At 53.0% G+C, this 13,091-nt stretch overlaps 1 protein-coding gene across 1 annotated transcript in view; it reads left to right on the top strand.

Moving 5' to 3' along the window:
* Positions 1-13,091, top strand: part of TAPBP (TAP binding protein) — a 110,149-nt gene that overhangs the window by 33,890 nt on the left and 63,168 nt on the right. The window contains exons 4-5 of the mRNA XM_086920617.1: positions 11,452-11,793; positions 12,620-12,943. Coding sequence (XP_086776743.1) covers positions 11,452-11,793; positions 12,620-12,943 — 666 coding nt within the window. The remainder of the gene's footprint in view (positions 1-11,451; positions 11,794-12,619; positions 12,944-13,091) is intronic.

A 13,091-nucleotide genomic window follows, 5' to 3' on the forward strand; every position in this document is an offset into this window, starting at 1 on the left:
AGCAGAGACCCGCTGCGCGTAAACAAATATCTTTAAGATGTACTTAGCAGCTAGGTGTATGGGAGTGTATATTACAGACGTGTTTCCATATTGATCAAGATTAGTCGAGTTCATATCCTATGTAGATTAAGATTGCTTTATGTTAGGTGCCCCTAAGTGACCACAGTCCGGTACCTTCAGTTTTGTGACACTCACCATCAATTTATTTTCAAGATTGTGAGTGGATGATCTGTTCAGTGATCGCTGAGGGCGCTAGGAGTTTAGATGAAAACATGACCATGTCTTAATCCATATATTGGGATCTGCCTCGCGAAAGAGGACATCCATAAGCAGCCTGCGAGCCCTAATCCGCATCCGAGGCATACACACGCAATGGGGCCTGAGAGAGCGCAAAGCCTTGTTTAAGTCCAAACAAGGTTTCAGATCTAGGCGTGACGTCCCCATGGTACTAGCAGAGCTTGAACCCAACTCTTGGGATGGAAAACTTTGAGTAAATTCAGCAATGCAGGACCAATGTAGACCCCGCCGGTCCACCCGGCTGCACTGAAGTTCACGAAACAACAATTCTGCCAACGACCTTTAGCAAACAGCGCAGAACTCACACACAGAGCACAACATCTGTGGTGTGAGGACCCTGCTAGAAACCTGGCTGGTTTCCCATGGAATCACACCTTGCTACACACTCTGCATATAAGAATGCAAATATGCGGTGATTGCTAGCGCTAGAGACGTCACAGTTATTTATGTAGGAATATACCATTATATACCTCCCGTGCTTCTTGTAGGCCATCCGCTGCGACTTGAACGAATAAAACAAGGACAGTTGCCCAAAAAGTAGGATTGAGTTTGAAGCCTGCGGTTGCAGCCCATTTAGGACCAGGCCAGGAGTACTGATTGATTTTGCCATCCATCGCTGTCGCGCTAGCCCTGGCGACCTATTCCGCAGAGGTACAGCTGAGGCCGGGTAGTGGCCGAGCCTGCCTCGCCCTCTTTGGTATTTAACACTGTGTTATAGAGAAACGGCTTCAGCTCATACTCTGTGAGCAGTGTCCGTAGTAAGTCAACAGTGGAAGGTGCTAGAAGTGATACCTCTGGCAGGAGATTGATTTGTACTGTTTGTTAATAATATGTTATACTGTATTTTGGATCCAAGTGTCACATCACCCCCCTTTGTAATCCTCGTCTGCTCAACTCTAGCCACCTCAGGAGACTCATGAGCTATGGGAGCCCCCGGACAGTGATCATTCTGGGTCACCGCGGGCAATGTCGGGGGCTTCCTTCAACCAACAAGCTCTGGAGTAAAAGCCAGACCACAAGCAGGAGTGGCGTTATGTCTGTATGTCCACAACCTTCACATCCCCATGTACTTCTTCACTTTTACTTAGGCTTGTCTTCTCTTTACCCCCCTATCCTTAGCATTGAAATTACCTTTACTTCGTCTCACCTTCACTTTGCGTCTAGTGGCTACTAAAGCAAAGGTTGCTGCAAGACAACAGACCATTCCAGCATTGCAGGCAAAGGACCTTGTAGGAGGACAGCTCAGCATGGAGATGCAGGCAAAGCCAGTCATAAGAAGCTGCTTCTCGCAGAAAGGTGCAAGGGAGCTACTGCCTGCAGCGGTGCTGACAAAGGAAGCTGCAAAACGGCTGCTTCTCCTAGTGATGCTGACAAACGATGCAATGCTGCTTCTTGCAGAGATGCTGACAAACAATGCAATGCTGCTTCTCCTAGTGATGCTGACAAACGATGCAATGCTGCTTCTCCTAGTGATGCTGACAAACGATGCAATGCTGCTTCTCCTAGTGATGCTGACAAACGATGAATGCTGCTTCTTGCAGAGATGCTGACAAACGATGCAATGCTGCTTCTCCTAGTGATGCTGACAAACGATGCAATGCTGCTTCTCCTAGTGATGCTGACAAACGATGCAATGATGCTTCTCCTAGTGATGCTGACAAACGATGCAATGCTGCTTCTTGCAGAGATGCTGACAAAGGAAGCCACAAAATGGCTGCTTCTCCTAGTGATGCTGACAAACAATGCAATGCTGCTTCTTGCAGAGATGCTGACAAACGATGCAATGCTGCTTCTCCTAGTGATGCTGACAAATGATGCAATGATGCTTCTCCTAGTGATGCTGACAAACGATGCAATGCTGCTTCTCCTAGTGATGCTGACAAACGATGCAATGCTGCTTCTCCTAGTGATGCTGACAAACGATGCAATGCTGCTTCTCCTAGTGATGCTGACAAACGATGCAATGCTGCTTCTCCTAGTGATGCTGACAAACGATGCAATGCTGCTTCTTGCAGAGATGCTGACAAAAGAAACCACAAGATGGCTGTTACACGCAACGCTTCTGCTGAAGGAAGGCACAAGACGGCTGCTTCTTGCCGTGATGCACATTAATGAAGTTATGAGATGGCTGTTTTGTAAAGAGATGTGGACAAAGAAGATGCTAGGTGGCTGTTTCTTGCAGTGAAGCTAACAAAGAAGCTCATCATGTGGCTGCGCCCATGGCCATCAGGATTCAAGCAAGCCGGGCCGAAGACGGCTGAAATGCCAGAAACCGGTCCCCGGTAGCTTGTTTCCTTCCCAGTATAAGAATTGGCTTGGTAGTTTGGTCTGCCCTGTTCCCATGATGCACTGGGCCAGGGTCAGACTAATTTGCATATAGCCAAGTTCTGAGCTGGGATGGTGCAGTGAGCTGAAAAACGGTGATGGATCAAGCCCTGATCTTTGGACTGGGTAAGAGTGGTCTGCTTAATTCAGACACTCTGTTCATCACCACCCCCTTTTCTGAATACTAAACATAACACCATCACAGTCCCAGCACCAAATGGTAGCTCGCATGCCATGGTAGAGCGACCCACTACAATGCCCTAAGCCACTCTCATTTCCTGATGGATAGCTGTGGCCCCTGCCGGCGACCCTCTCAACTCAATGGACACTGACCTGCTCACAGAGCGCTGTCGACCTGTGCTGCACAGTATCTTTGGTGCGCCCCAGTCAGTCTGCCCATACACCGTACTCTTTAAATGTGGCTAAGCAGACTCTGGCAATTAGGAAATCAAAGCGAGGACAGCAACAACTGCCCATATGAGGCTGGATCAGGCCTTCCAGAGCAACAGAGGGTTCTTTTGTGGTGCACTACAGGTGATGTCACTTCCGGTACACGGCAGCTTCGTTAGGGTGTCTAGACTATCTTTTCTGGGCAGATTATGTTTTTTAACCAATCGGAGGGCTTAATGAGAAGTACCGCCCCTTAGACTGTCAATCTGTTTAAAACCTGCTTTCTGATAGCCAGCTCTCATCTGCGCACATCAACGTTGGTTAAAAAAAACATTTGCAATGCCATAGGTCTCGCATTTACGCAAGTTTAAGCTATTGGCATTGTAAATGACAATGTGTTTTATTTATGTTTTAAAAACATAAATAAAAGGGGGGGCGTGGCTACGCAAGCGGCGATGGCGGTTGCAGCCTGATAGAGCTCCCGCCGGCCCGCCATTGATCCGACGATTTATCCTGGTCCCCGAGCCCCTGTCCCACAGCCAAAACGGGGCAAAGATTACCGGAGGTGCCAGTGACTGTCCGGTGTGCTCGGTGGCGATCCTGCGCTTCCGAGCGGAGCTGGGCGGCAGGGTGCGAGGTGCGGCCTGGTGGACTGCAGAGCAGCCGGGGCCTCGATTTTGGAGCAACCGAGGAGCGGGTTGCGGCCGGGAGACGGCGACGGCGCCCCGCCTGCCCTGGGGCGGTGGGACTGCTGGCAAATCATCCTTCCGAGGCCTAGCTGAGCCTGAGGGCAGTGTGGACGCGGCAAACAGACCGGAGCGGCAGAGGCGGCCTGGTGGCCCGGGCGCAGCCGGGACCTCGATTTTCGCGGCCTGGAGTCAGAGGCCGGCAGCATAGAGGGGAGACGGACGCCCTGGAGAGCCTCATCGGCGGCCGAGGTGAATACGCAGCATTCCGGTGGCAACTGTGAGTAGTGGGGGCCCCCACCTTTCCCCCCCCCCCCCGGGCCCACGGACCAGAAGGGACAACATCGCTGTGGCGCGTGGCGCAGTGGGTCCACGATTAGACTGGACGAGCAATACCACGGCGAGCCACGCTCATTGACGGCTGGTGTGGGGGCAGTGACTGAGGTCCACACGGCGCTATATCCACCAATAAGCCGACCCGGAGTGCCCTATCTAAGATTCCCCAAGGGCCAGCAGCAGTCAAGTGGCCCTAATACCTCTGCCATCATGACCAGGGGGGGTAACAGCTCCACTAAGCAAGTCACCATCGATAAATTCACCGGGCCTAGTGGGGGCCCCGGGCCGTCGGGGGGTGGCCCGCCTGGAGAGGGGCCGGATAACGCGGCCCTTATGGCGGCCATAACCCAGTCACGAGACATGCTGGACGCCAAGATAGGGGCCGTCGGCGCGGATGTGACATTACTGCGCCAGGACCTGAGGAACGCAGTGGCGCGGATCACGGAGGCAGAATCCAGGGTGTCAGTGGTGGAGGACGACGTGAATAACCTTAAAAAGAGGATGGCGGCGATGGAAACTGCGCAGCGGATTACGGCGCTCCGTGTGGAAGATGCAGAAGGGCGAGCGCGCCGCAACAACCTCCGCTTCCTTGGATTTCCAGAGAGCTGTGGGAAGGGTGGCATGGAACTGTTCCTTACACAGTGGCTAGAATCATGGATGCCCCCGGGGACGCTGTCTACATGCTTCATTATTGAAAGGGCGCACCGTGCCCTGACACAGAAACCACCCGAGGGTGAGCGACCTAGGGCGGTGATCGCACGACTGCTGAACTACCACGACAGGGACGCCATCTTGAGAGAAGCTAGAAATAAAGAAACCCTCTTATGTGAAAATCAGAAGATCTTGATCTTCCCTGACTACACCAAACTCGTCCAACAACAGCGCCACTCCTTCATGGCAGCCAAGGCGAAGTTGAGGGGCCTTAAGCTACAGTATTCCCTGCTGTATCCGGTGCGCTTGAGAGTGATCTTCCACTCACGGACACTATTCTTTGATACGCCGGAAGACCTGTTCAGATGGACCGATGAAACGGTACAGGTCAGACCGAATCCGCAACCAGGGCTCAATCCGGGCTCCCCTGAGGGCTCGCCTCGGCCACAGCGAGACCGATCATCTCGACATGGACGAACCAAACGCTCCAAGTCACGCAAGCGAGCGGCCTCGGCCGATGACACGCAACACACTGCTAGAACAGAAGAATCCGAACAATCTAGCACTGATCATTGAAGTCTTCGGGGCCTTGGCTCCCTATTCTGCTACTAATGCTGCGAATCCCAGATGGACGCACCTGTCGCCTGAGGTCCGCTGGATTGCTGGCTGTATCGCGGCCTTGTAACAGTACTGCTAATGTCTACTGAGGGTAGATAAGGCTGTGGGGGGGGGGGTTCGGGGACTGCATAATGGTGGCTGCCACTCTCCCGTTGTGAGAGGGACGCTGAGGGGAGTGTGCGAGTTCACTGTTCCTCTTTGGGATGTTGGGATCCATTGGTATGAGTGGGCCTGAGCCCGCTGTTTCGGTCTCGGGACTACTCATACCGCGACAGATACTTCATAGTTCATTGAGGTATAGGGTGGGGGGTGGTGGGAGACGGGCGGTCAGGGTTGTGGCTGCTGAGTTGGGGTCTGGGACTGTTGGGGACTGTGGGGTCAGGGGGTTGGTGATGTTCTTTGGGGTAGATAGTACAGTGCATGTGTGTGTCGTAATGCTGATTCGTGTGGCGCGTGGTGGGTGGTGCTGGAGTGGGGGGCTTCTGTGGTGGACTCCGAAGGACTATGGCTGATTCGACTCATCGGACTCCAGAGGACTCTATGCGAGTGGTTACGTGGAATGTCAGGGGGTTACTAGACAAAATCAAGCGTGGGGCAGTTTTGCGATGGGGCAAGAGAGCAGCGGCAGATGTGTTATTGCTCCAAGAAACTCATATGATGGGCACAAAGGCACTGGGCCTGCAGAGGTTTGGTTACCAACAAGTTTTCCATGCAGGGTTTACCCGGGGATCCAGGGGGGTGGCCATATTGATACACCGTAGAATAGCATATGTCCATGAGAAACAATGGATAGATCCACAAGGTCGCTACGTGTTTGTGAAAGGCAAGGTGGGCACGGAACCTATAGTGTTTGGGAGTGTGTATGCCCCCCCCCCCCCCCCTGCAATGGGCCCTGGCTGAGAGGTTGTTCTCTGTGTGGGACGATATATCCGAGTCGGTGGCTGTAATTGGGGGAGATTGGAATGACGTAATGGATGTATGTATGGATCGCCGGAGGCGCCTGGAGACGGCTGAAACTCCTTCCCCTTCCTCTCCACCCACTAGACTGCATGCAATGAGTGAGGGGCTGGGCTGGGTGGATGCTTGGCGTCATATGCACCCGGCGACCCGTGAATATACCTATTTATCGGCGGTGCATGGATCATTCTCGCGCATAGACTATGTGTTTTTACCTCGTGAATGCCTAAGTAGGGTGAAGAGCGCGGACATCATGCCGAGAGGCCTATCCGACCATTCCCCAGTTTCAGTTAACGTAGACCTCCTGCGGAAACGGCAACCATTCAGGTGGAGGATGTCCTCGTGGCATCTGCTACAGCCAGCCTATACTAAACATTTGCGAGAAACCATAGATCACTACTGGCGGGAGAACCTGACAGAAGGGGCGGACGTGGAGGTGGTATGGGAGGCGATGAAACCTACCGTGCGTGGGGTAGATATCGCGTGGTGCTCGGAGGCCCGTAGGCGGCGCCGGGAACAAACTGCGGTGGCGGCTGAGCGAGTGGCGACCCTGGAACAGGACCGCCGCGAGGGTGGAGATGAGATTGGGCTCAGGCTGCTCTTACAAGCACAGCAAACATACGCGTCCCTCTTGATGGATGAAGCCAGACAGGCGTGGCTGGCCACAAGAAGTAGAGTGTATCAGTGGGGGGACAAGTCGTGCTCCATGCTCCATCGCTTGTGCCAACACAACTTTCAACCCCTCGTGCTGCCGGGCATTATAGACGGTAATGGGGAGGTCCTGACTGACCCTAACGAGTTGGCAGCGAGCTTTGCCTCATACTTCGAAGCCCAATACGCCTCATGTGACCGAGTGCCTGAGGGCGACTTGGACCGGTTTTTCGCGGACTTACCGCCCGTACGGGTATCTGACGAGACCAAGGTGATCTTGGATGCACCCCTCACAGCGGAAGAGCTGGGAGACGCTCTGGGGCAGCTCAATGCGGGTAAGGCTCCTGGCCCTAATGGCTACCCGTGTGAATTTTTTAAGAAATTCCACGTACAGCTAGGGCCACACTATCGCCGAGTTCTTGAGGTGGCGAGGACGCGGGGCGCGTTGCCCCCCGACTGGCGCCATGCCGAAATAGTCGTATTTCAGAAGCCTGGTAGACCCCCGGGCAGCCACGACTCGTACAGGCCTATTTCCCTAATCAACATAGAGGCCAAAATATTGGCCAAGGCCCTAGCGAACCGCCTGGCTCCGTATATTACGGATCTAGTCCATTCGGACCAGGCAGGCTTCATGCCCCACAGGGCAACAAGACACAATATTAGACGGGCACAGGCGGCACTAGACGCTGTTGGAGCCTTGGGGGACCAGGCGGCAATGCTATTGGCCGATATCAACAAGGCCTTTGATTCGGTCAGCTGGTCGTACCTATTTACACTGCTGTCGTGGCTCAACCTGGGCCCGGTTTTTCGGTCCTATGTCAAACTACTTTATACAGACATCACGGCATCAGTGCGAGTAGCCGGGGCGGTGTCAGAGACGTTCCGCATTGGCCGGGGGACTAGGCAGGGGTGCCCTCTTTCCCCCTATCTTTTTGCCTTAGCAATGGAACCCCTGGCTGCCAGAGTTCGCAGTGATGCGTTGATACAGGGCTTTGAATGGAATACCACACTATCGGATAAAATTGCACTATACGCGGACGATGTCCTCTTTTTCCTCACCGATTTACAGCACTCCGGCCCACGTGTCCTGGAGGTCATGCAACTATTTGGGGAGGTGTCGGGTCTCTACCTCAACGTACGTAAATCCACCCTATGGGTACTTCATGGGGACGCTGTGACGGATCCCTGGGCTTCGGACCTGCAAGTGGCCACGGTTGGGCTGAAATACCTCGGGGTGTTCCTTTCGAACTCGGTGGGCACGGCATGGGAACGTAATCTGCTGCCCGTCTGGGAACGGGTCCAGACGGATATCAAAACTTGGACTAGAATGCCCCTCTCAATTTTTGGCAGGTCGGCTATCTTTAAGATGGTTGCACTGCCGCGCCTACTCTACCAACTACAGAATCATCCGTATCCTATCCCACCCCAATGGTTTCGACAGGTTGACTCAGTGCTGGGCCGCTTCCTTTGGGCTGGCGGTGCTGCCAGGGTGGCGCTGCGCACCTGCTTTCTGTCCACGTACTGTGGGGGTCTAGCCACCTCGGATATACGGTCGTACTACCAAGCCGCTCATCTCCTCGTTCTAAATGAATGGTGGTATGGTGACGGTGGAGATCCGGCCTACGCCCTGGAACGTGCTTTAATGGGGGATAACTCGCTCCACACTATCCTATACTCACCCCGGCTGCGTCGGCCGCTGCCGAGAGTCACTAAACTTGTATTTACGGTGTGGCGGCAAGCCCTGCGTCGCATGGGCTGGTGGGGTAGACTGACCGCGGAAACGCCGCTATGGCGCAACGGTTTACTACCAGAACTTTCTAAGTTATCAGGCTTCGATGGCTGGGACTCAATAGGCATTTCGCAGCTCGGCCATGTGATGTCCGGGACGACTCTCAAGTCCTTTCAGGCTCTTAGTGCTGAATTTGATATGCACCAATCTCAATTTTATCGCTATTTACAACTTCGACATGCATTGACGCCCAGCATAACTAATCTTGACTCGCTCCCGGAGTTCAGCCCGATCGAGGCGAAGGTGTTCATGGGTGACCTTGGAGACAAAAAAGTATCGCGCATTTACCAGACCGTGGTCACACACTGCTCTTCCACTCTTCTTCGGCTGAAGGCGAACTGGGAGGCCGATATTGGACCGCTAGATGAGGATGATTGGCGGGAGGCATTGGAATCCCCAAGGGGGGCGGCTATAGCAATACGGTTTCGCCTCATTCAGTTCAAGATTTTACACAGGGCTTATTATACTCGGGAGCGTCTGTGGAGAGCGGGCCTGATTGAATCCCCGGAGTGTCTGAGATGTGGGGCGGAGGTGGGTACATTGCTCCATACAGTGTGGTCGTGCTCAAAACTTGTTGGCTTTTGGAGGGGTGTATGGGGCTGTCTGTCGGAGGTGTTGGGCTGGACCCTTCCCCGTACCCACCGCCTGGGCCTACTACACATCCTGGAAGGGGTTGGTGGTAATATCTATAAGCGTCACCTGCTCCTCCTGGGGCTGATGGTAGCCAAAAGAGACATGGCCCGAGCATGGAAGGAGGTGAGGCCCCCCCCCCCTGACTGCATGGAAGGCAGGCTTAGATTTTTGTATGGGTCTGGAGAGGCCAATCTTCGAGGCACGAGGATGCCCTCGTAAACATTTCAAGATATGGAAGAGGTGGGCGGACTACAGAGGTTTGACACTAGATCCCCCGGAGGAACCAGAGGAGGACCTATAGCCCTGTATGCTCCTATGAAGCCCACTCCCACACACACACTTGATGCGCCAAGAGTTTCCATTCATATGGTTCCCACACACATGCACGGGGTTAGGGAGGGTTGAGGGAGGGTTCGGGGAGTTGGGTGGGTAGATTCTTGAAATGATGAAGATGGGGTTGATGTTTTCGTGTACCATTGATTCTGCTGGTTCATCGCTTTGACACTCAGATTTATTTGCAATTGTAACTACAATGCCTGGTGGTATCGTCCTGATTGTGGGATGCCACTATAATTCATATGCTCCTCTTTATCAATAAAATTGTTGTGAAAAAACATAAATAAAAGGCATTGTCATTTACAATGCCAAAAGCTTAACCTCTTCGGTGCTCATGACGAGGCCAGCTCGTCAAGAGTCACAATGGAGCTGTGCTCGTGACGAGCTGGTCTCGTCATAACGATGCCTCTACTCCCACACGTAATTGATTCCCCGCCTGTGTGAGTGAATTAATCATGTGGGCGGGGTCATGACGAGACCAGCTCCTCTTGAACACAGCTCCATCGTGACTCATGAAGAGCTGGGCTCGTCACGAGCACCGCGGCGCCGTGCTCACCCCCATGCCCCCACCCGCACCGTGGGGGAATTACCCCTGCAGGGAAGGGGTTAAACTTGCATAAATGCAAGACCTATCACATTGCAAATGGTAGGTATCACGGACAGCGGGAGGGAGAGCGGGGTATTTAAAAAGGCACGGACAATGGGAGGGAGGGCTGGTACGGGTATTAAAGAAGGTACGGACAAAGTGCGGGAGGGCTGGGGGTTTAAGAAGGCACAGACCACTTCGGGGTAAAAAAGGCATGGAGGGCAGGGTGGGTGGTGGTACAGAAGGCACGGAGGGCGGGTGGAAGGGCAGGGTTATAAAGAAGGCACCATGGACGGAATGTAATCAAGGCACATCATGCCTGCAGAAATAGAAACACGATTAAGAAAATAGTGCTCAAAGACTAAATAACAGGTACCGTGTAACAACCGTAGTAAAAGGGCCAGTCGCCATGGGAGGTGACGGATGAAGAGGAGGCGATACCAAGGAGGGACAAACAAGCCTATTTACGAATCAGAAGCCAGCATTTAGGAAGGACAACTTACACAAACCAATGGGAAATATGGGTGGAGAGTGAGCAGGGCTTCTATTACCTACTTAACTACAACAAGTCTCCCAGAGCAGCGCATGCGCCCTGACTCTAGGCTCGACCTAAAAACCCGAAACCACATTGCCGGCTCCTACACAGCCCTTTGGGTCGCTTGCAGGGAGTCGGTTTGGGACTTGGAGCTCCCCCCGCTGCCCAAAATAAAAATGAAAGATGTGGGTATCCCTGTTGGGCACCAGGCCGGTATGTTTTAACTGACATTTTCACATAACTATAACATTCCTTACCATTTGGGTTTTTCAGGGACATCTATAGATTTATTTCTAAAGAGAGAGACGCAGACAGACACTCTTTTCTTTCTTATTCTTTAAGTGATTAATTTTGAGAACAGTGATAGGGATTTTTTAGGCCATTAAAATTAAAATACACGTAGACAGAGGTTAAATGTCTTCTCGAATCTTTCTCCTCTTGTGTATCTTCCCAACCCACCTTATTATAGCTATTATTTTGAGTCATTTATCAATGAGCTGTATTGAATTGCTTAAGAAATCACCAATAGATAGCTATTACATATGAATAGAAGAGGCATGTGGCAGTGAACAGAGGGGCGTTTGTAGTGTCTCTCCTGGACTGCACAGACAGGAGGTGTTTCTGTATTTTAATGGGTGTCTCTCTTTGCTCCTATCCCTAGTGGCTCTGAATGTCTTCACAAAGACCCCTAAGCTTGAGGCCCGGCTGGGCTCCAAGGTAGTGCTGGACTGCGGCTTCTCTGCGCTGAAGGACGACCGCTTCTCGGTTGAGTGGCGGTACCAGTTCCAGGGTTCTGGACACGTGGTGTACGCCTACGACGGAGTGACGGACCGCATCCTTGTCGAACAGGAAGGGGCTGAGATCTTTTTCCAGGAAATGCACAGCCATGGGAACGCCTCGCTTCTGCTGCGCGATGTGAGCGTCCAGCATGAGGGCACCTACCTCTGCATCGTGTACACCCCGTACCTCCACGTGCAGCAGGCTGTGGAGCTGCGGATCGCTGGTAAGAGACTGCATGAGAGGCTATGCAAACAATAAGCCATGAGTAGGCCCTGCGTGAGTCTTAGCTCGGTGGAGGCCAGCCTGTGCAAAGCCCGTCACCCAGAAATCTGCAGATTCCACAGAGGCCATGCGCGTAACCCCATCTTCCAAGTATTGGCGCTTGTGACCCTCCTGTGACAGCAGATCTCTGAATCAAGGATAGTTCTTAGTGGTGGAAATGTGCGCCATTTTAGATCTGAAGATTGCAGGTTGAAGAATAAGACACATCCCATTGTATGGAGATAGAAGCCGAGATCAACGCGTGGTACAAGTGGGAACAAATCTAGGGGGACAGGTGAGGTGAACTCTTTAGACCAGGTAGAGAATTAAATTGAATAAAGGCATTTATATAGGGCACAGCTACTCAGAAGAGTGTCCCACTCCCGGCGCATCAAAAGCCCCCTGGAATAGACCCCCACACCAACTACAAATGCAGAAAAGAAAAGGGAAGAGGGGAAAACAGAGAGCTGAGAGCAACTCACATTATTGATTAAAAAGCAGAGTTTTGAGAAGCTTCCTGAAAGTTGGTAAATCTGTCGCCGCTCGCAATGAAGCGGGAAGCGCATTCCAGGCCTGAGCACCGAGGAATCCAAGCGGGGATCCCCCAGCCTGGACGCGAGAAACTCTAGGGACCGTAGCCAGATTCAACGAGGAGGACCTCAGAGTTCTGAAAGGGACATAGTGGGCAATCCTTCTGCAAAGGTACCTGGACCCCTTTCCATGAAACTGAAAAGAGACTGCATCTTTTATGTGGTTGCTCATTACCACCCTATCCTTCTGTCCCCTAGAGCCACCCCGGGTGACCCTCCACCCAGACCCCCTCTACGTGGTGCCGGGCCGCGACCAGGTCCTGGAGTGCGAGGCTGCGTCCTACTACCCGTTGGATGTGACGGTGGAGTGGCTACGGCGGAATGGTTCGGCGGGCGAGGTGGAGTACCTGACAGGGTCCTGGCAATCCAACCACCGCGCCAGCCCCGACGGCACCTTCACCCTCAGCAGCTATGTGCGTGTGTGGGGGGACCCCAAGGAGCACGGGGCCCAGTACACCTGCTATGTCAGCCACCCGGCACTCAAGACTGGCGCTAAGAGGAGTCTGCGGCTAAGTGTGGCAGGTAAAGTGAGGAGGATGCTAAGGGTGTGTGTGTGTGTGTGTGTGCATGTGTGCCGTTCTGCTATCATGCATGTGTGTATGTGGGAGAGGGAAGGGGACAACTTGGTGCAGAGTGAATATTGGGGTTTTGGGGGCTCTTATTTTCCTAC

The sequence above is a fragment of the Lissotriton vulgaris genome, chromosome 5, assembly GCF_964263255.1.
Source record: "Lissotriton vulgaris chromosome 5, aLisVul1.2, whole genome shotgun sequence".
NCBI classification, from domain to species: Eukaryota; Metazoa; Chordata; class Amphibia; order Caudata; family Salamandridae; genus Lissotriton; species Lissotriton vulgaris.